Raw genomic sequence first — 23948 nt, forward strand, 5'->3', positions numbered from 1 at the left:
AGGGTGTCCACCAAAACCTCCACATTACTCGGGAAGAAGCGGAAAACGGCACATGGGGGGTCCACCAAAACCTCCACATTACTCGGGAAGAAGCGGAAAACGGCACATGGGGGGGTCCACCAAAACCTCCAGATTACACGGGAAGGGGAGAAGTGGAAAACAGCACATGGGGGTCCACCAAAACCTCCACATTGCTCGTTAGCGGCCCCCTTTAAATGAATTCGGTAACGTGTAATTAATCCTGAGACACAAGAATCACACAGGACTAAGAATTTATAGAAATATCTTGTTTTATTGGCGCGTCTGGGGAAGAAGAGCGAAAAAAAATCTAATTTGCATATATAATCCATGCGCATATATCAGATATAGATCTATCCTCTTACAGCCATTTATTAATATAGATTTATGTCACATGCTATATACAAATGATTTGGGGGGGGGGGGGGAGTTGCTTTTTTCCCACCATCCACCAGATTTAACCCATTCATTCGTGGAAGAGCGCAGGAGAGCAGCGGCGTCAGACCTGGTGGAGCGTTGTGTATTCGTGTGGGGCCGGGGTGGGGGGGGCAGTGTTACCCATTAACCCCTTAGATCTTACGTTTTGGAGAGATTTAGAATCCGATTTTTGGGGGTAGCTGCTTGGACCCTACATTCTAGGTGCGGTGGGGGGAGGTGGGGGCAGCCCGCAGCTTTGTGCTGATATTTTGGGTGGATGTTCCCATTGGATAGATGGATCTGCTCAGCCGTAGCGCCCCCTGTCTGAATCTTTGTGCATCTCCGGTTGGAGGCGTCTTGGCGTCGATCTTCTCGGCAGAGGAGAAATGGAAGCTCTGTGTGTGTGTTTTTTTTTTTTTCTTTTCTTTTCTTGGCCGTGGGAATGGGGGAGTCACGCAGGGGGGAGACACGCATGCATCGAACACGCTATCCGGGACATTGACATCGATGGGGGCAAATTCGTTTTTTTGATCCCTTCCCCCATCGTTACATGACGAGAGGCAGTCCAGAGACCGAATCCTGCAGCAGAGATGAAGGGTGGAGGACCGTGGACTATACGCTGCCGGCAGGAGCTGCGGGGGGAAAGGATACAAGAAGGATTACATAATGGAAGACCACCCCCTCTAACAAGACCAGGTCTCCAAACACTTAACGACCTCTTCTTTTAAGAAATGTAGCACCGCTCGTCTCCCCCTTAAAGGAACTTTGCCTCTTTGGAAGATGGATCACGGAGAAATCTGGCACCGCTCCTCAACTTCTCCCACCACCACCCAACTGCCAACTCTCACCACCGCTCCCTTCCCTCAAAATCTGGCTCCACCCCCAGAATGACATCTGGCTCCACCCCCAGAATGACATCTGGCTCCACCCCCAGAATGACATCTGGCTCCACCCCCATAATGACATCTGGCTCCACCCCCATAATGACATCTGGCTCCACCCCCATAATGACATCTGGCTCCACCCCCATAATGACATCTGGCTCCACCCCCATAATGACATCTGGCTCCACCCCCATAATGACATCAGTAGAGAACTCTATAAAGAATTCCACTTACTTTGAGTTTGTAGAGGTTGCCGTCCATCAGATTGGGATCCACTAAGTCGAAAAGTAAAATAAATAAATTAATTATATTTTATATTAAATAGTTGATTCAATAATGAGCAGTTATGAAACACAATCTGCTGCCCCCCAGTGGCAGCTGTGGAGAATGACAGGACCGACAGTATTTCAGCCTTGCTGGAACGCTCATGCCCCCTTGTGGCCTCTTAAGTGAATTACTTCTCAGAATGTATATAGTTATAGTAAATGCGGGGGGGGGGGGGGGGAGCTGAAAATGAGGTTTCAAGTAAATGGACCACTAGATGAATGCAATAATTGCCTTTGAAATCTAATAAATGATTAATGCCGGTTTAAGAGCTATTGATGGTATTCATGAATACCAGACAGAGTGGGAGAGGTGGTGGTGGTGGGGCTCTATAAATATAACATGTCCGTCTGAGCATCAGCTGCGGCGGCGGCTGGTATAAAAGAGACTGGGCAATTCATTATAGAAGCTGGCACAGCAGGTGCGATGCCTCTGATGGCAGCGGGTTCACCCAGAGCCGACCTCTCGCTGGGGGCAGATTGACAGCTGCTATTGTTATAAATTTTGTCGCACTGGCGCTGATACAATGTATTCATCCTGCCCGGCAGGAGCCGCATTGAGGAGACCGAATGTTCAGTCTCCTAGAAAGGTTCCAAAAAAAAATGGTTTTAATCTGAAGTTAAAGTGAAGATAGAGAAGAATTGGGATATATAAGCGGGGACAAGGGTCTGGGCGAGGGCGGGGCAAGGGTCTGGGCGAGGGCGGGGCTTGTCACTTACTTTGCATTCTTTTGTTTGCATTTGAATTTATTACCTGTTGAAAAAATAGAAAATAAATTATTATTGATCTTTGGGGGTCGACAGAAGGATACAGGACGCTTTTGTCTTTGCAAGAATCAATCGATAGTGCACATAATCGGGGGCACAAGGTGAGGGACATAATACCAGAATGAGGATGGGGACATTACACCAGGAAGGGGCTCAGGATGGGGGACATTATACCAGAGTGAGGTCAAAGATGGGGGACATTACCAGGAAGGGGGTCAGGATGGGGGACATTATACCAGGAAGAGGCTCAGGGTGGGGGACATTATACCTGTAAGAGGGTCAGAATGGGGGACATTATACCACAGTGAAGTAGAGGATGGAGGACATTATACCAGGAAGAGGCTCAGGGTGGGGGATATTATACCTGGAAGAGGCTCAGGGTGGGAGACATTATACCACAATAAAGTAGAGGATGGGGGACATTATACCAGGAATGAGGTCCAGGATGGGGACATTATACCAGAATGAGATCGAGGATGGGGGACATTATACAAGGAAGGGGCTCAGGATGGAGGATATTACACCAGAATGAGGTCAAGGATGGGGGACATTATACCAGGAAGGGGCTCAGGATGGGGAGATTATACCAGAATGAGGTCAAGGATGGGGGACATTATGCAAGGAAGGGGCTCAGGATGGGGACATTATACCAGAATGAGGCAGAGGATGGGGGACATTATATCAGGAAGGGGTTCAGGATGGGGAGATTATACCAGAATGAGGTCAAGGATGGGGGACATTATGCAAGGAAGGGGCTCAGGATTGGGACATTATACCAGAATGAGGTCGAGGATGGGGGACATTATACCAGGAAGGGGCCCAGGATGGGAACATTATACCAGAATGAGGTCGAGGATGGGGAACATTATACCAGGAAGGGGCTCAAGATGGAGGACATTATACCAGAATGAGGCAGAGGATGGGGAACATTATACCAGGAAGGGGTTCAGGATGGGGACATTATACCAGAATGAGGTAGAGGATGGGGACATAATACAAGGAAGAGGCTCAGGGCGGGGGACATTATACCTGAATAAGGTCCAGGATGGAGGACATTACACCACGAAGGGGATAAGGATGGAGGACAATATACCAGAATGAGATAGAGGATGGGGACATGATACCAGGAAGTGGCTCAGGATGGGGGACATTATACCAGAATGAGGTCCAGGATGGGGGTTATTATACCAGGAAGGGGCTCAGGATGGGGACATTATATCAGGAAGGGACCCATGATGGGGAACACTATACCAAGAAAGAATACATTATACCATGAAGGAGCCCTGGATGGGGGTCATTATACAAGGAAGGGGCTCAGGATGAGGGACATTATACCAGAATGAGGTCGGGGATGGGAGACATTATACCAGAAACGGGCTCATGATGGGAGACATTATACCAGGAAAGGGGACATACCAGGAAGTGGCCCATGATGGGGGACATTATACCAGAAAAGGGCTCATGTGCATTGACATTATAACAGGAAAAGGCAAAGTACAGGGGACGCTATTACAGGAAGGGGCCAGGACGGGGACATTATTACATGGAGAGTGAAGGTGTATGTCTTATAGGATATAAACACTGCAAAGGCCTAAACATCTGACAAACATGGCGGTAGGGACCCGGGGCCACATTTTGTATCAGGCCCATTGGACCACAGGCCACTAACACTTCCAAATACAGGTGAAATGGTGTGTTATAATGAAGGGCCCATATATTTCTCTGCTTGTGTCCACTCCTGCCAGGGGTCTTCTACCTGGAACTACCCCTTTAATTATGGCCGGGGGATGGCGATACTTACTAATAGCAGTGATGATCCCCAATACAAACATGACGATTGCAAGAATAAGTCCGGTCATCCGTAGAGTTTCATAATCTGAAATCAGAGAAGGTCGGAGAAGTGACGGATCCTCGGGGGCGGAGCTTCTTATTTCGAGTCTATTACAGTTTCTATTATGTGCAGTTCTCATAAGATCACTATATGGCGGCATTATTATTATTGCACTGTGTACATTGGTGTTATTAGGGTATAGTATAGAGCATATTCGCAAATTATCCCAATGTGCACAGTATTATAAATAATGCCGCCATACATTGCCCCTACTATATTGCCGAACAGTAATCGCCCTTTCATCCTATTAGGGCACTGTATGGTAGCATTATTTATAGTACTGTGCACATTGGTATTATTTGGACATAAAGTGCTAACATGTAAACGTTATACAAAAATACTAGGGCACAGTATTACAGTATTACTTGACTGTGCTACACTGGTATTCTTTGTGAGCATTTTATAGCGATACTATTGGCGCACTGGCGGTATTATATAAAATTCTGCGTACAATGGGATTATTTGTGCGACCTATAATGACGTGATGTCAGTTCTGTAAAAGAATACTACTTGGCACTGTCTTGTATATTACTGTGTGCATTGGTATTATTGACACATGCTATAGTGATATGAGTGCTGTATAGAAAACTATTACGGCAGTGTATGGCGGCATTATTTATAATTCTGTGAACATTGGGATTATTTGTGCATATTATGGCGAGATGATCTAAACACACTGTAGCAAAATTATTTGAGCACTATGTGGCGGTATTATTTATAATATTGTGTTCATTGGTATTTGGAAAAATTATAATGATATGATGTGAGCGCTGTATAGGAATATTACTACTGTGTACAATGGAATTATTTGTGCATACTATAATGATATGACGTGAGCTCTGTATAAGAATACTACTTGGCACTGTCTGGTGGCAATATTTATATGGGCATATTATAGTGATATGATCAGCGCTACATAGAGAGAATTAATAATGAAATTTATGGCGGCATTTATAATTCGGTATATATTGGTATTATTTGGGCATATTATATATTATTATAACTAATACTATTTGAGCACTATGTGGCGGTATTACTATATTATTGTGTACTTTTAAATTGTTTGAGAATGTTATGATATGATATTATCACTGTACAGCAATACTATTTAAGCACTGTATGGCAGTATTATTTATAATTGTATATATTGGTATTATTTATGCAGAATATAGTAATGTGATGTTCGTGCTATATAGCAATACTATTTGGCCATTTTATGGCAGTATTATTTATTATGTTGTGTGCATTGGTATCATTTGTGTAGAATATAGTGATATGATGTGAGCACTGTATAGCAATACTAATTGGGCACGGTCTGGCAATATTTATATTACTATGTAATGGTATTTTTTGGGCTTATTATAGTGATATGATACATGCTGTATAGAAAACTATTAGGCCACTGTATGGCGGCATTATTTATAATTCTGTGTACATTGGGATTATTTGGGCATATTATAGTGAGATGATGTGAACACAGTGTAGCAATACTATTTGGGCACAGTATGGCGGGATTATTTATAATATTGTGTTCATTAATATTATGATGATATGATGTTAGCGTTGTATAGGAATATTATTACGGGATTTAGTGTAAAATATGGACATTGGATAGCGGTTTTGTATGTTATCTTTGAAGAAGCTGTATCCAATGATCGCCTTCCAATACTGGCGGTATAAATGTACCCGATCCCCAGAATATTGAATAATATGCTATTATCTGCTCTGGACTTACCATAGACAAAAGGGTTTTCATTTCCGTATATGTTGACTGCGAGAAAGACAGAAAAGTCCAAATTATAGCGATCACATGATCTATGCATTAACCCCACATAGCCCATTCCTTTCCACCCACGAATGTAGAGTAAAATGCATGGATTCCACCATAATACCGCAACGTCCAACCTTGAGGCTTATTGGAAAATCCAGACCCCAACTTGCAGATTTCCCCCATTGCCCAGAAGAATAAGGATTTATTTTTAGGATTGGAGTCACTTATTAGATGTAATTTTTCGGGTACCCTTGTAGGGTCTCAGACGCTCAAACATTAAAGGGTCTATCTAATGGTAGAGACCCCCAGTCTACACTTTGCACATCGCTAGGACAATTGCAGCAAGAGAGCAAAGTGAGTTCAGGATTCTTAAGAGCATTAATTCCTGGGGCCAGGAGCGAAAAGTCTGCGATTGATTTTTATTTCTAAGTGTCTGAGTCTGCTTTGAGCCGCGTGCTGGGAATGTAACGGTTGGACATTTTTATGCAGGGATTAACAGCCAGGATCTGAGTCTTTCAAAGCTGGAAGAGTATTGAGTGCAACTCCACTGCTCGCCACCAGGAGGCAGAAGAGAGCAAGAGCTGGAAGAGTATTGAGTGCAACTCCACTGCTGGCCACCAGGAGGCAGAAGAGTATTGAGTGCAGCTCCACTGCTGGCCACCAGGAGGCAGAAGAGAGCAAGAGCTAGAAGAGTATTCAGTGCAACTCCACTGCTGGCCACCAGGAGGCAGAAGAGAGCAAGAGATGGAAGAGTATTGATTGCAACTCCATTGCTGGCCACCAGGAGGCAGAAGAGAGCAAGAACTGGAAGAGTATTGATTGCAACTCCACTGCTGGCCACCAGGAGGCAGAAGAGAGCAAGAACTGGAAGAGTATTGATTTCAACTCCACTGTTGGCCACCAGGAGGCAGAAGAGAGCAAGAGATGGAAGAGTATTGCGTGCAACTCCACTGCTGGCCACCAGGAGGCAGAAGAGAGCAAGAGATGGAAGAGTATTGAGTGCAACTCCACTGCTGGCCACCAGGAGGCAGAAGAGAGCAAGAGATGGAAGAGTATTGATTGCAACTCCACTGTTGGCCACCAGGAGGCAGAAGAGAGCAAGAGATGGAAGAGCATTGAGTGCAGCTCCACTGCTGGCCACCAGGAGGCAGAAGAGAGCAAGAGCTGGAAGAGTATTGAGTGCAACTCCACTGCTGGCCACCAGGAGGCAGAAGAGAGCAAGAGCTGGAAGAGTATTGAGTGCAACTCCACTGCTGGCCACCAGGAGGCAGAAGAGAGCAAGAGATGGAAGAGTATTGAGTGCAACTCCACTGCTGGCCACCAGGAGGCAGAAGAGAGCAAGAGTAGGAAGAGTATTGATTTCATCTCCACTGCTGGCCACCAGGAGGCAGAAGAGAGCAAGAACTGGAAGAGTATTGATTTCAACTCCACTGTTGGCCACCAGGAGGCAGAAGAGAGCAAGAGGTGGAAGAGTATTGCGTGCAGCACGGTGGCTCAGTGGATAGCACTGCAGCCTTGCAGCGCTTGGGTCCTGGGTTCTAATCCACCTTGGACAACATCTGCAAGGAGTTTGTATGTTCTCCCCGTGTTTGCGTGGGTTTCCTCCGGGTACTCCGGTTTCCTCCCACATTCCAAAGACATAGGGATAGGGAATTTAGATTGTGAGCCCCATCAGGGACAGTGATGATAATGTGTGCAAAACTGTAAAGCGCTGCGGAATATGTTAGCGCTATATAAAAATAAAGATTATTATTATTATTATTAACTCCACTGCTGGCCACCAGGAGGCAGAAGAGAGCAAGAGATGGAAGAGTATTGAGTGCAACTCCACTGCTGGCCACCAGGAGGCAGAAGAGAGCAAGAGATGGAAGAGTATTGATTGCAACTCCACTGTTGGCCACCAGGAGGCAGAAGAGAGCAAGAGATGGAAGAGTATTGAGTGCAACTCCACTGCTGGCCACCAGGAGGCAGAAGAGAGCAAGAGATGGAAGAGTATTGAGTGCAACTCCACTGCTGGCCACCAGGAGGCAGAAGAGAGCAAGAGATGGAAGAGTATTGAGTGCAACTCCACTGCTGGCCACCAGGAGGCAGAAGAGAGCAAGAGATGGAAGAGTATTCAGTGCAGCTCCACTGCTGGCCACCAGGAGGCAGAAGAGAGCAAGAGATGGAAGAGTATTCAGTGCAGCTCCACTGCTGGCCACCAGGAGGCAGAAGAGAGCAAGAGATGGAAGAGTATTGAGTGCAACTCCACTGCTGGCCAACAGAAGGCAGAAGAGAGCAAGAGATGGAAGAGTATTGGGTGCAACTCCACTGCTGGCCAACAGAAGGCAGAAGAGAGCAAGAGCTGGAAGAGTATTGGGTGCAACTCCACTGCTGGCCACCAGGAGGCAGAAGAGAGCAAGAGTAGGAAGAGTATTGATTTCAACTCCACTGCTGGCCACCAGGAGGCAGAAGAGAGCAAGAGTAGGAAGAGTATTGATTTCAACTCCACTGCTGGCCACCAGGAGGCAGAAGAGAGCAAGAGATGGAAGAGTATTGAGTGCAACTCCACTGCTGGCCACCAGGAGGCAGAAGAGAGCAAGAGCTGGAAGAGTATTGAGTGCAGCTCCACTGCTGGCCACCAGGAGGCAGAAGAGAGCAAGAACTGGAAGAGTATTGATTTCAACTCCACTGTTGGCCACCAGGAGGCAGAAGAGAGCAAGAACTGGAAGAGTATTGATTTCAACTCCACTGTTGGCCACCAGGAGGCAGAAGAGAGCAAGAGATGGAAGAGTATTGAGTGCAACTCCACTGCTGGCCACCAGGAGGCAGAAGAGAGCAAGAACTGGAGGAGTATTGAGTGGAACTCCACTGCTGGCCACCAGGAGGCAGAAGAGAGCAAGAACTGGAGGAGTATTGAGTGCAACTCCACTGCTGGCCACCAGGAGGCAGAAGAGAGCAAGAGCTGGAAGAGTATTGAGGGCAACTCCACTGCTGGCCACCAGGAGGCAGAAGAGAGCAAGAACTGGAGGAGTATTGAGTGCAACTCCACTGCTGGCCACCAGGAGGCAGAAGAGAGCAAGAACTGGAGGAGTATTGAGTGCAACTCCACTGCTGGCCACCAGGAGGCAGAAGAGAGCAAGAGATGGAAGAGTATTGAGGGCAACTCCACTGCTGGCCACCAGGAGGCAGAAGAGAGCAAGAACTGGAGGAGTATTGAGTGCAACTCCACTGCTGGCCACCAGGAGGCAGAAGGGAGCAAGAGATGGAAGAGTATTGATTGCAACTCCACTGCTGGCCACCAGGAGGCAGAAGAGAGCAAGAGATGGAAGAGTATTGATTGCAACTCCACTGCTGGCCACCAGGAGGCAGAAGAGAGCAAGAGATGGAAGAGTATTGATTGCAACTCCACTGCTGGCCACCAGGAGGCAGAAGAGAGCAACAGATGGAAGAGTATTCAGTGCAACTCCACTGCTGGCCACCAGGAGGCAGAAGGGAGCAAGAGATGGAAGAGTATTGATTGCAACTCCACTGCTGGCCACCAGGAGGCAGAAGAGAGCAAGAGATGGAAGAGTATTCAGTGCAACTCCACTGCTGGCCACCAGGAGGCAGAAGAGAGCAACAGATGGAAGAGTATTGAGTGCAACTCCACTGCTGGCCACCAGGAGGCAGAAGAGAGCAAGAGCTGGAAGATGTTTACTGAAAAGGCAAATTGTGCAGCAAAACAAAGTTCCTTAGTATCAGACCCAGAGGGAAGATGGAATGAAGCATTACGACTTTCAGGGAGTTGTATCTTAATGTAAGGCCCCGAATGCAAAATCTATACCATGTGTGACATTGTATTAATCCTACGGCGGTGCTAAAATAAATACAACCGCCATGTGATGAGAAATCTTTTTTTATCTAATGGATTAAGAGGAGAGAAGTAAAGTGCAGCGTGCTCCGCGGGGGTCGGACCACCTGTACCTATCCTATAAGAAGCAATCAATCCCAGGGGAACTCTTCCCATGAGGGATGGTGTGATGGTATGTGGATATCATTTTATTTGTATTAATATTTTACTGATTATCATGGTGCTCTCTTATAGGGTGAGTTATTTGCTAATTGATGAGTGGCTGTAGTTGCCATCTGATATCAGCCCCCACAGTACTGTATTGTTGTCTTCTCACATGGTCAGTGAATAATCCAGTTTGCTAATATGCTAACGACATATTGACCTTGTTGAAACAATGACCCCCTGCAGTGCCTTAATCCACCAGGCCCCTTGGTCAGGTGTTGGAGGCCTGAAAACCACCCCAACCTGTCTGACTACCCCTGGACATAAGGAGGGGGCTGGGGAGGACAGGAGCGGGGAAGTCAGATCCTGTGTGGAACTATGATGTGTTCACAGCATCTCAGAGAAAAGAAGAGTATATGGACTGTGCTATCCTCTGCTGGATTGTTGGACTTTTATCCTGTTACTGAACTGCATTCGTGTTCTGGACTATTTTAACCTTTGTGTGGTGGATCGTGTATGTGACCTTTCGTACTTTGCCTATAATAAAGGTCTTGGGATTGTTCATTATTCTCTTGCTCTGTTGATTGTATGATACCAGAGAAGGACCCTGTGACAACTGGTGGCAGCGGTGGGATCAACAGAGCGTAACCTAATGGAGAACCACACACAGAGTGAATACAGAAATTGGACTGTATCCAGTTTACAGGAGAGAGCCAGAGACCTGGGCCTGAACTACCAGGGACTGACTAAAGAGGCCTTAATTGACCTATTGGTGGGTGCCAGCCCGGCCACCTCCTCCCATATGTCTGAAGGACGAGCACTAGATACGAGGACCCCACCCCAAAAAGCCAGTGGGTGGTGTGGTAGGAAGAAGAGATGGTGGTTCTAGGTCCAGGTGTATCTCAGGAGTACAAGGAGGAGGATGCCCGCCGGGCACAGCGGAGACAAGAAGCAATGGAGCTAGAAAGAGGGAGTAACGCAATGTGGAATCTAAACCCAACGATCCGAGAGTCTGTACGGATCACCCGGACAGAGTTTAAGCCATTTGATGAGGAGTACGGAGATGTGGAGGGGTTCTTCAAGGACTTTGAGCAGCAGCGTGCTGTAATGGAGGTGGATGCGTTTGTTAGTGGGACTCCTGAACGGTAGCCTGGCGGAGGTTTACAGAACCGTTGACTCACAGCGGAATTGGGATTATAACACTGTAAAGTAGACTATCCTGGATTACCATGCTATCACCCCAGACTCATATAGGGCCAAGTTCCGAGACCTCCCATGCACCAGGGGGGGATTGTTTAGGATGTATGCACATAAGATGTCCCAGGCATGTCGGAGATGGCTGGAAGCAGAAAACGCCTTTACTGTGGAAGATGTTATACCGGCGTTCCTTATAGAACAATTTCTTGCCAAGTGCCCCGCAGCGGTATGGGAATGGGTCCGGGAGCTCACGTCATGCACCATGGATAGAGCTGCAGCCCTGGCCGATGAAGCCCTAACTATTCGGCCACAATGGAGGAGGCTTCTGGACAATGAACCACGGCCTTCTCCTGCACCCCGTCCCCCTCCAATTATATCTGCCCTTCCACCTAGTCACAAGCCGATGACAATCGCGCCTCACAATCCTGGGCCCCAACAGTTCCGACCTTGACCTGGGGGTATCACAGAGAGGAGATGTTATGGGTGTGGGCAACCTGGACATTTGCAGTCTGGCTGTCCCTCAAGGATTCGGAGGGAGATCCACCTCGTCCAGTGCATCTTGTGCACTCCATCCTGCCTGAGGAAGAGCTACCACCACCCCCTCCAGAGTGGACCACCGACCACGGCACCATAGATACCCCTACTGGAGTGTACGGATTCCGGCCTTGGTCCCTTAGCTACCCAGAGCAACGGCAATGCCACCTGCAGGACGTCTTAATCGATGGATACAAAGTGTTGGGATTTAGAAACACGGGGCATTCCTGACTATCGTTGACCCCCGTGTGGTTCGACCCGAGGCCATTCACGAGGGTCCGGGAATTCCCAATGTCCTCATAGGAGGTGTCCGCAAATATATACAGCGAGCTTTGGTACGTTTGGATTATGGTTTTGGAGAAAAACTGTGTTGGATTGGAGTTATGGGAGGACTTCCTGCAGATATCCTCCTTGGGAACGACTCCCTGCAGTGCCTTAATCCACAAGGCACCCTGGTCAGGTCTGGAAGACCTGAAAACCACCTCAACCTGTCTGACTACCCCTGGACATAAGAAGAGGGCTGCGGAGGACAGGAGTTGGGAAGTCAGATCCTGTGTGGAACTATGATGTGATCACAGCACCTCAGAGAGAAGGAAGAGTATATGGACTATGCTATCCTCTGTCTTATGGATTGTTGGACTTTTATCCTCTTAATGAACTGCATTCGTGTTCTGGACTATTTTATCCTTTGTGTGGTGGACCGTTTATGGACCTTTCGTATTTTTGCCTAAATGAAGGTCTTGGAATTGTTCACTACTCTCTTGCTCTGTTGATTGTCTAATACCGGAGAAGGACCCCGTGACAGAGGGGTGCTGGGGTCGGCCCCAGGATGGATGAACATGATGGAATAATAAGCCCTAGAAGATAAAAGGGGCCACTTTGGGGTATTTTTTTAGAAATTGTTCATGCATGTAACAATATAAGAATAAATCCTTCAGAAATACAGTAAATGTATCAGCAGGAAATCTGTGGAAGGTGCTGGAGAGGGGCGGACGGCACTTTGGGGACCCTCTGCGCATCTCATGAAGCTTCTCATATTCATTGTCTTGTAAGGAGACATGGAGTCAGCACATTCACAGCCGACTGCTCCTGACAAGAGCCGGAGGAAAGCCGTCCATTAGCCACAAAGTGATCGGCGGTGGCCGGGACGCATCTATCTATCAGCGCGAATTAAGGAAGAAAACGAATTCTGAGCCTAAATGTAAAATGAATGAAAGAGGCACTCGGAGTATAAACGTCACGTAACCTCAATATTACACCAGAAGTATCAGTATTATAGCGGTGTTATTTACAGATAGCATCACAGACGGCGAGGGCTCTTGTCTTATCCTACAGTGACATTAATGCAGGAAACAAAGAAACACAGCGCGTCCTCAACAGGGAACGGAAGGTCAATACAGCGAACTGGACGGACACTTCACCGAGGCAGCAGATTTACACAATGAATTGTCAGTGACATAATGGAAATAACAAAAGCGATTTATATATAGATCATATCTCTTTAACTTTATCAAACTTAACTGAAAAGTGCTGTAATACTGCCCCTATATTCAAGAATATAACTACTATAATACTGCCCCTATATTCAAGAATATAACTACTATAATACTGCCCCTATATACAAGAATATAACTACTATAATACTGCCCCTATGTACAATAATATAACTACTATAATACTGCTCCTATGTACAAGAATATATCTACTATAATACTGCTCCTATGTACAAGAATATAACTACTATAATACTGCCCCTATGTACAAGAATATAACTACTATAATACTGCTCCTATGTACAAGAATATAACTACTATAATACTGCCCCTATGTACAAGAATATAACTACTATAATACTGCCTCTATATTCAAGAATATAACTACTATAATACTGCTCCTATGTACAAGAATATAACTACTATAATACTGCTCCTATGTACAAGAATATAACTACTATAATACTGCCTCTATATTCAAGAATATAACTACTATAATACTGCCCCTATGTACAAGAATATAACTACTATAATACTGCTCCTATGTACAAGAATATAACTACTATAATACTGCCACTATGAATAAGAATATAACTACTATAATACTGCCCCCTATGTACAAGAATATAACTACTATAATACTGCTCCTATGTACAAGAATATAACTACTATAATACTGCCCCTATGTACAATAATATAACTACTATAATACTGCTCCTATGTACAAGAATATAACTACTATAACACTGCTCCTATGTACAAGAATATAACTACTATAATACTGCCCCTATGTACAAGAATATAACTACTATAATACTGCCCCTATATTCAAGAATATAACTACTATAATACTGCCCCTATATTCAAGAATATAACTACTATAATACTGCCCCTATGTACAAGAATATAACTACTATAATACTGCCCCTATGTACAAGAATATAACTACTATAATACTGCTCCTATGTACAAAAATATAACTGCTATAATACTGCCCCTATGTACAAGAATATAACTACTATAATACTGCTCCTATGTACAAGAATATAACTACTATAATACTGCTCCTATGTACAAGAATATAACTACTATAATACTGCCCCTATGTACAAGAATATAACTACTATAATACTGCCCCTATGTACAAGAATATAACTACTATAATACTGCTCCCTATGTACAAGAATATAACTACTATAATACTGCTCCCTATGTACAAGAATATAACTACTATAATACTGCCCCTATGTACAAGAATATAACTACTATAATACTGCCCCTATATTCAAGAATATAACTACTATAATACTGCCCCTATATTCAAAAATATAACTACTATAATACAGCCCCTATATTCAAGAATATAACTACTATAATACTGCCCCTATGTACAAGAATATAACTACTATAATACTGCCCCTATGTACAAGAATATAACTACTATAATATTGCTCCTATGTACAAGAATATAACTACTATAATACTGACCCTATGTACAAGAATATAACTACTATAATACTGCTCCTATGTACAAGAATATAACTACTATAATACTACCCCTATATTCAAGAATATAACTACTATAATACTGCCCCTATATAAAAGACTATAACTACTATAATACTGCCCCTATATAAAAGACTATAACTACTATAATACTGCCCCTATATTCAAAAATATAACTACTATAATACTGCTCCTATGTACAAGAATATAACTACTATAATACTGCTCCTCTGTACAAGAATATAACTACTATAATACTGCCCCTATGTACAACAATATAACTACTATAATACTGCCCCTATGTACAACAATATAACTACTATAATACTGCCCCTATGTGCAAGAATATAACTACTATAATACTGCTCCTATGTACAAGAATATAACTACTATAATACTGCTCCTATGTACAAGAATATAACTACTATAATACTGCCCCTATGTACAAGAATATACCTACTATAATACTGCTCCTATGTACAAGAATATAACTACTATAATACTGCCCCTATGTACAGGAATATAACTACTATAATACTGCTCCTATGTACAAGAATATAACTATTATAGTACTGCTCCTATGTACAAGAATATAACTACTATAATACTGCCCCTATGTACAAGAATATAACTACTATAATACTGCCCCTACGTACAAGAATATACCTACTATAATACTGCCCCTACGTACAAGAATATAACTACTATAATACTGCCCCTACGTACAATAATATAACTACTATAATACTGCTCCTACGTACAAGAATACAACTACTATAATACTGCTCCTACGTACAAGAATACAACTACTATAATACTGCTCCTATGTACAAGAATACAACTACTATAATACTGCTCCTATGTACAAGAATATAACTACTATAATACTGCCACTATGTACAAGAATATAACTACTATAATACTGCCACTATGTACAAGAATATAACTACTATAATACTGCTCCTATGTACAAGAATATAACTACTATAATGCCGCCTCCTATGTACAAGAATATAACTACTATAATGCCGCCTCCTATGTACAAGAATATAACTATAATAATACTGCCTCTATGTACAAGAATATAACTACTATAATACTGCCTCCTATGTATAAGAATATAACTACTATAATACTGCCCCTATGTACAAGAATATAACTACTATAATACTGCCCCTATGTACAAGAATATAACTACTATAATACTGCCTCCTATGTATAAGAATATAACTACTATAATACTGCTCCTATGTCCAAGAATATAACTACTATAATACTGCTCCTATGTACAAGAATATAACTACTATAATACTGCCTCCTATGTATAAGAATATAACTACTATAATACTGCTCTTATGTGCAGGAATATAACTACTATAATACTGCTCCTATGTACAAGAATATAACTACTATAATACTGCCCCTATGTACAAGAATATAACTACTATAATACTGCCCCTATGTACAGGAATATAACTACTATAATACTGCTCCTATGTACAAGAATATAACTACTATAATACTGCTCTTATGTGCAGGAATATAACTACTATAATACTGCTCCTATGTACAAGAATATAACTACTATAATACTGCTCCTATGTACAAGAATATAACTACTATAATACTGCCACTATGTACAAGAATATAACTACTATAATACTGCTCCTATGTACAAGAATATAACTACTATAATACTGCCCCTATGTACAAGAATATAACTACTATAATACTGCTCCTATGTACAAGAATACAACTACTATATTACTGCTCCTATGTACAAGAATATAACTACTATAATACTGCTCCTATGTACAAGAATATAACTACTATAATACTGCCCCTATGTACAAGAATACAACTACTATAATACTGCTCCTATGTACAAGAATACAACTACTATATTACTGCTCATATGTACAAGAATACAACTACTATAATACTGCTCCTATGTACAAGAATATAACTACTATAATACTGCCACTATGTACAAGAATATAACTACTATAATACTGCTCCTATGTACAAGAATATAACTACTATAATACTGCCCCTATGTACAAGAATATAACTACTATAATACTGCTCCTATGTACAAGAATATAACTACTATAATACTGCCACTATGTACAAGAATATAACTACTATAATACTGCCCTATGTACAAGAATATAACTACTATAATACTGCTCCTATGTACAAGAATATAACTACTATAATACCGCCTCCTATGTGCAAGAATATAACTATAATAATACTGCTCCCTATGTACAAGAATATAACTACTATAATACTGCTATATACAAGAATATAACTACTATAATACTGCCCCATGTACAAGAATATAACTACTATAACAATGCTCCTATGTACAAGAATATAACTACTATAATACTGCTCCTATGTACAAGAATATAACTACTATAATACTGCCCCTATGTACAAGAATATAACTACTATAATACTGCTCCTATGTACAAGAATATAACTACTATAATACTGCTCCTATGTACAAGAATATAACTACTATAATACTGCCCCTATGTACAAGAATATAACTACTATAATACTGCTCCTATGTACAAGAATATAACTACTATAATACTGCCCCTATGTACAAGAATATAACTACTATAATACTGCTCCTATGTACAAGAATATAACTACTATAATACTGTTCCTATGTACAAGAATATAACTACTATAATACTGCCCCTATGTACAAGAATATAACTACTATAATACTGCTCCTATGTACAAGAATATAACTACTATAATACTGCTCCTATGTACAAGAATATAACTACTATAATACTGCCCCTATGTACAAGAATATAACTACTATAATACTGCCCCTATGTACAAGAATATAACTACTATAATACTGCTCCCTATGTACAAGAATATAACTACTATAATACTGCTCCCTATGTACAAGAATATAACTACTATAATACTGCCCCTATGTACAAGAATATAACTACTATAATACTGTCCCTATATTCAAGAATATAACTACTATAATACTGCCCCTATATTCAAAAATATAACTACTATAATACAGCCCCTATATTCAAGAATATAACTACTATAATACTGCCCCTATGTACAAGAATATAACTACTATAATACTGCCCCTATGTACAAGAATATAACTACTATAATATTGCTCCTATGTACAAGAATATAACTACTATAATACTGACCCTATGTACAAGAATATAACTACTATAATACTGCTCCTATGTACAAGAATATAACTACTATAATACTACCCCTATATTCAAGAATATAACTACTATAATACTGCCCCTATATAAAAGACTATAACTACTATAATACTGCCCCTATATAAAAGACTATAACTACTATAATACTGCCCCTATATTCAAAAATATAACTACTATAATACTGCTCCTATGTACAAGAATATAACTACTATAATACTGCTCCTCTGTACAAGAATATAACTACTATAATACTGCCCCTATGTACAACAATATAACTACTATAATACTGCCCCTATGTACAACAATATAACTACTATAATACTGCCCCTATGTACAAGAATATAACTACTATAATACTGCTCCTATGTACAAGAATATAACTACTATAATACTGCTCCTATGTACAAGAATATAACTACTATAATACTGCCCCTATGTACAAGAATATACGTACTATAATACTGCTCCTATGTACAAGAATATAACTACTATAATACTGCCCCTATGTACAGGAATATAACTACTATAATACTGCTCCTATGTACAAGAATATAACTATTATAGTACTGCTCCTATGTACAAGAATATAACTACTATAATACTGCCCCTATGTACAAGAATATAACTACTATAATACTGCTCCTATGTACAAGAATATAACTACTATAATACTGCCCCTATGTACAAGAATATACCTACTATAATACTGCTCCTATGTACAAGAATATAACTACTATAATACTGCCCCTATGTACAGGAATATAACTACTATAATACTGCTCCTATGTACAAGAATATAACTATTATAGTACTGCTCCTATGTACAAGAATATAACTACTATAATACTGCCCCTACGTACAAGAATATACCTACTATAATACTGCCCCTACGTACAAGAATATAACTACTATAATACTGCCCCTACGTACAATAATATAACTACTATAATACTGCTCCTACGTACAAGAATACAACTACTATAATACTGCTCCTATGTACAAGAATACAACTACTATAATACTGCTCCTATGTACATGAATATAACTACTATAATACTGCCACTATGTACAAGAATATAACTACTATAATACTGCCACTATGTACAAGAATATAACTACTATAATACTGCTCCTATGTACAAGAATATAACTACTATAATGCCGCCTCCTATGTACAAGAATATAACTACTATAATGCCGCCTCCTATGTACAAGAATATAACTATAATAATACTGCCTCTATGTACAAGAATATAACTACTATAATACTGCCCCTATGTACAAGAATATAACTACTATAATACTGCCCCTATGTACAAGAATATAACTACTATAATACTGCCCCTATGTACAAGAATATAACTACTATAATACTGCCTCCTATGTATAAGAATATAACTACTATAATACTGCTCCTATGTCCAAGAATATAACTACTATAATACTGCTCCTATGTACAAGAATATAACTACTATAATACTGCTCCTATGTACAAGAATATAACTACTATAATACTGCTCCTATGTACAAGAATATAACTACTATAATACTGCTCTTATGTGCAGGAATATAACTACTATAATACTGCTCCTATGTACAAGAATATAACTACTATAATACTGCCCCTATGTACAAGAATATAACTACTATAATACTGCCCCTATGTACAGGAATATAACTACTATAATACTGCTCCTATGTACAAGAATATAACTACTATAATACTGCTCTTATGTGCAGGAATATAACTACTATAATACTGCTCCTATGTACAAGAATATAACTACTATAATACTGCTCCTATGTACAAGAATATAACTACTATAATACTGCTCTTATGTGCAGGAATATAACTACTATAATACTGCTCCTATGTACAAGAATATAACTACTATAATACTGCCCCTATGTACAAGAATATAACTACTATAATACTGCCCCTATGTACAGGAATATAACTACTATAATACTGCTCCTATGTACAAGAATATAACTACTATAATACTGCCCCTATGTACAAGAATATAACTACTATAATACTGCCCCTATGTACAGGAATATAACTACTATAATACTGCTCCTATGTACAAGAATATAACTACTATAATACTGCTCCTATGTACAAGAATATAACTACTATAATACTGCTCCTACGTACAAGAATATAACTACTATAATACTGCCCCTATGTACAAGAATACAACTACTATAATACCGCTCCTATGTACAAGAATACAACTACTATAATACTGCTCCTATGTACAAGAATATAACTACTATAATACTGCCACTATGTACAAGAATATAACTACTATAATACTGCTCCTATGTACAAGAATATAACTACTATAATACTGCCCCTATGTACAAGAATATAACTACTATAATACTGCTCCTATGTACAAGAATACAACTACTATATTACTGCTCCTATGTACAAGAATATAACTACTATAATACTGCTCCTATGTACAAGAATATAACTACTATAATACTGCCCCTATGTACAAGAATATAACTACTATAATACTGCTCCTATGTACAAGAATACAACTACTATATTACTGCTCCTATGTACAAGAATACAACTACTATAATACTGCTCCTATGTACAAGAATATAACTACTATAATACTGCCACTATGTACAAGAATATAACTACTATAATACTGCTCCTATGTACAAGAATATAACTACTATAATACTGCCCCTATGTACAAGAATATAACTACTATAATACTGCTCCTATGTACAAGAATATAACTACTATAATACTGCCACTATGTACAAGAATATAACTACTATAATACTGCCCTATGTACAAGAATATAACTACTATAATACTGCTCCTATGTACAAGAATATAACTACTATAATACCGCCTCCTATGTGCAAGAATATAACTATAATAATACTGCTCCCTATGTACAAGAATATAACTACTATAATACTGCTATATACAAGAATATAACTACTATAATACTGCCCCATGTACAAGAATATAACTACTATAACAATGCTCCTATGTACAAGAATATAACTACTATAATACTGCTCCTATGTACAAGAATATAACTACTATAATACTGCCCCTATGTACAAGAATATAACTACTATAATACTGCTCCTATGTACAAGAATATAACTACTATAATACTGCTCCTATGTACAAGAATATAACTACTATAATACTGCCCCTATGTACAAGAATATAACTACTATAATACTGCTCCTATGTACAAGAATATAACTACTATAATACTGCCCCTATGTACAAGAATATAACTACTATAATACTGCTCCTATGTACAAGAATATAACTACTATAATACTGCCCCTATGTACAAGAATATAACTACTATAATACTGCTCCTATGTACAAGAATATAACTACTATAATACTGCTCCTATGTACAAGAATATAACTACTATAATACTGCCCCTATGTACAAGAATATAACTACTATAATACTGCTCCTATGTACAAGAATATAACTACTATAATACTGCTCCTATGTACAAGAATATAACTACTATAATACTGCCCCTATGTACAAGAATATAACTACTATAATACTGCTCCTATGTACAAGAATATAACTACTATAATATTGCTCCTTATCTAATTTCTAGCTGTATGTGACATATTATACTATAGATGTCTTTGGTTTGCTAGGTCATGATGTGACTGCGGTTTTATGTAGCACAGTTTGGAGTGTTACTTTCTGTGCTGTTGCTTCGGGTCTTTTATGAAGTTTTTTGCTTGCTTTGAGCTTCTTACATCAAGCTTCTTGGATGTGTAGATGCTTTGACATATTCCAGTTTATTTCCATACGTCTTCTTGTCTTTCAGAGAACTGATAATGTGTTTCGCCCTGTCTTGATTATCAGGGTGTTTCCTTTTTTATACTGTGTTGAGTTAAAGCTGAATATTGATTTATTCCAATATATTGCGCACACAGTAGTAGTAGTAGTAGTAGTTAGGATCAGACCACTCTGTGAGATTAATAGTGATGTCATTAATGTGTTATTGGATTGAGTGTTGATTACGAGGCATTTTTTTCTATGGGAAAAGTATATAGTGAATTGAGTTTCAGACAAGCTCAATACGTTTTTAATAACAGGGTTGTTACACTCTACATAGTTCCTTTCTCCAGCTGTTCACTCAAAGATTTATTTTCTAATTTTGACTTGTATTACATATCAGTTTTCTTTTTCATACTTGAGTTGTACAAAATAACAACTCAAAATATCAACTCAAATATCATCTACGTACATCACGATATTCAGCCAAGTTCCCTAATGACTACAGGTAAAACATCAAAGTGGTTACATTTTAGCCACCTGCATCACTAAATTCACCTAAACTCCCTAATGACTACAGGTGAAACAACAAAGTGGTTACATTTTAGCCACCTGCATCACTAAATTCACCTAAACTCCCTAATGACTACAGGTGAAACAACAAAGTGGTTACATTTTAGCCACCTGCATCACTAAATTCACCTAAACTCCCTAATGACTACAGGTGAAACATCAAAGTGGTTACATTTTAGCCACCTGCATCACTAAATTCACCTAAACTCCCTAATGACTACAGGTGAAACATCAAAGTGGTTACATTTTAGCCACCTGCATCACTAAATTCACCTAAACTCCCTAATGACTACAGGTGAAACAACAAAGTGGTTACATTTTAGCCACCTGCATCACTAAATTCACCTAAACTCCCTAATGACTACAGGTGAAACAATAAAGTGGTTACATTTTAGCCATCTGCATCACTAAATTCACCTAAACTCCCTAATGACTACAGGTCACAGAAAAGCAGTACCTACAGTTACATTGTAGCTTCTTTATACAGGGTCTTGTTAAATGCTTAAACTCACAGGACTCCCCAAGTAGCAATAACTGCTCCTCTGTAAACCATCAACATATCTTAACTAAGCATCCTAGTGACCAGAGATGACACTACAAGGCTGTAAGAATATGATACTCAAGATTATTTATCTAGAGGCAGGAAAAACAAAATAAAAGCAACATAGCAATGACACCTACACTCTAGGCAATCTATATAATCTAAGTTGCCTTATGACCACAGGTAGCACTATTTTTTTTTACATCATTGTAGAGATACTAATGCACCATGGTGTATGCTACTGGTTTCTGTATTGTAGGCCATATACGTAAAAAATTATCAACTCAATGGTCTAAATGAATAGCCATAATGGCTGTATTCTTGACCATCAACTTAAATAATCTCCCCTATGATCATGGGTGAAACTATAGAGTGGTAACAAAGCTAAGTGCCATGCCATGCAAACAGAGGCTCAATTAAACAGACAAACATAATGCAATAACACCTGCATACAAGGTTATCTAATTAACTTAACTAAGCTCCCCTATAACCACAGGTGAAAATACAGAATGTTATTTGTATCCTATGCCATGTAAAGAAAATTCTCAGTCACCTTATAAAATATATATAACCACCTTTTATATAAAAATTCAACTCATAGGCATCAAAATATAACAATCGCAACTGCGCTCTAATTTATATAACTTAACTAAGCTCCCCTATAACTACAGGAGACCATATAGAGCTGTGAAATATAAAGAGCCTAATAATAACACTATTCGTATTTTAGGTCATGAACATATAATATCAACTCTCTTAAATCAATCAATATCAATTATGTGTGCAGTGTATATCATCCACATTACTAAACTAAGCTCCCTATGACTGCAGGTGGTAATGTTAAAAATATAAAAATCCTCCTAATGATATCTGTATTTTAGGCCATTAACATACGAATATTCAACTTACAAGACTAAACAATTAGCGAATACAATGGGCAGTTTAGATCATCTATGTAACTAAACTAAGCTCCACTATGACCACAGGTGCTATTACAGAGCTGTTGAATCTCTTACTAAACCT

General features: G+C 40.0%; 1 protein-coding gene across 2 annotated transcripts in view; it reads right to left on the reverse strand.

Moving 5' to 3' along the window:
- Positions 1-272: 272 nt before the first annotated feature.
- Positions 273-23948, reverse strand: part of LOC138651257 (sodium/potassium-transporting ATPase subunit gamma-like) — a 31941-nt gene continuing 8265 nt past the window's right edge. For both annotated transcript variants that reach the window (XM_069741311.1, XM_069741312.1), the window contains exons 2-6: positions 6037-6072; positions 4212-4286; positions 2363-2396; positions 1554-1594; positions 273-1067 (exon numbers count right to left, since the gene is read on the reverse strand). In XM_069741311.1, the coding sequence (XP_069597412.1) occupies positions 1048-1067; positions 1554-1594; positions 2363-2396; positions 4212-4286; positions 6037-6072 (206 nt within the window). In that variant the 3' untranslated portion in view covers positions 273-1047. The remainder of the gene's footprint in view (positions 1068-1553; positions 1595-2362; positions 2397-4211; positions 4287-6036; positions 6073-23948) is intronic.

Source organism: Ranitomeya imitator, chromosome 10 (genome assembly GCF_032444005.1).
Source record: "Ranitomeya imitator isolate aRanImi1 chromosome 10, aRanImi1.pri, whole genome shotgun sequence".
NCBI classification, from domain to species: Eukaryota; Metazoa; Chordata; class Amphibia; order Anura; family Dendrobatidae; genus Ranitomeya; species Ranitomeya imitator.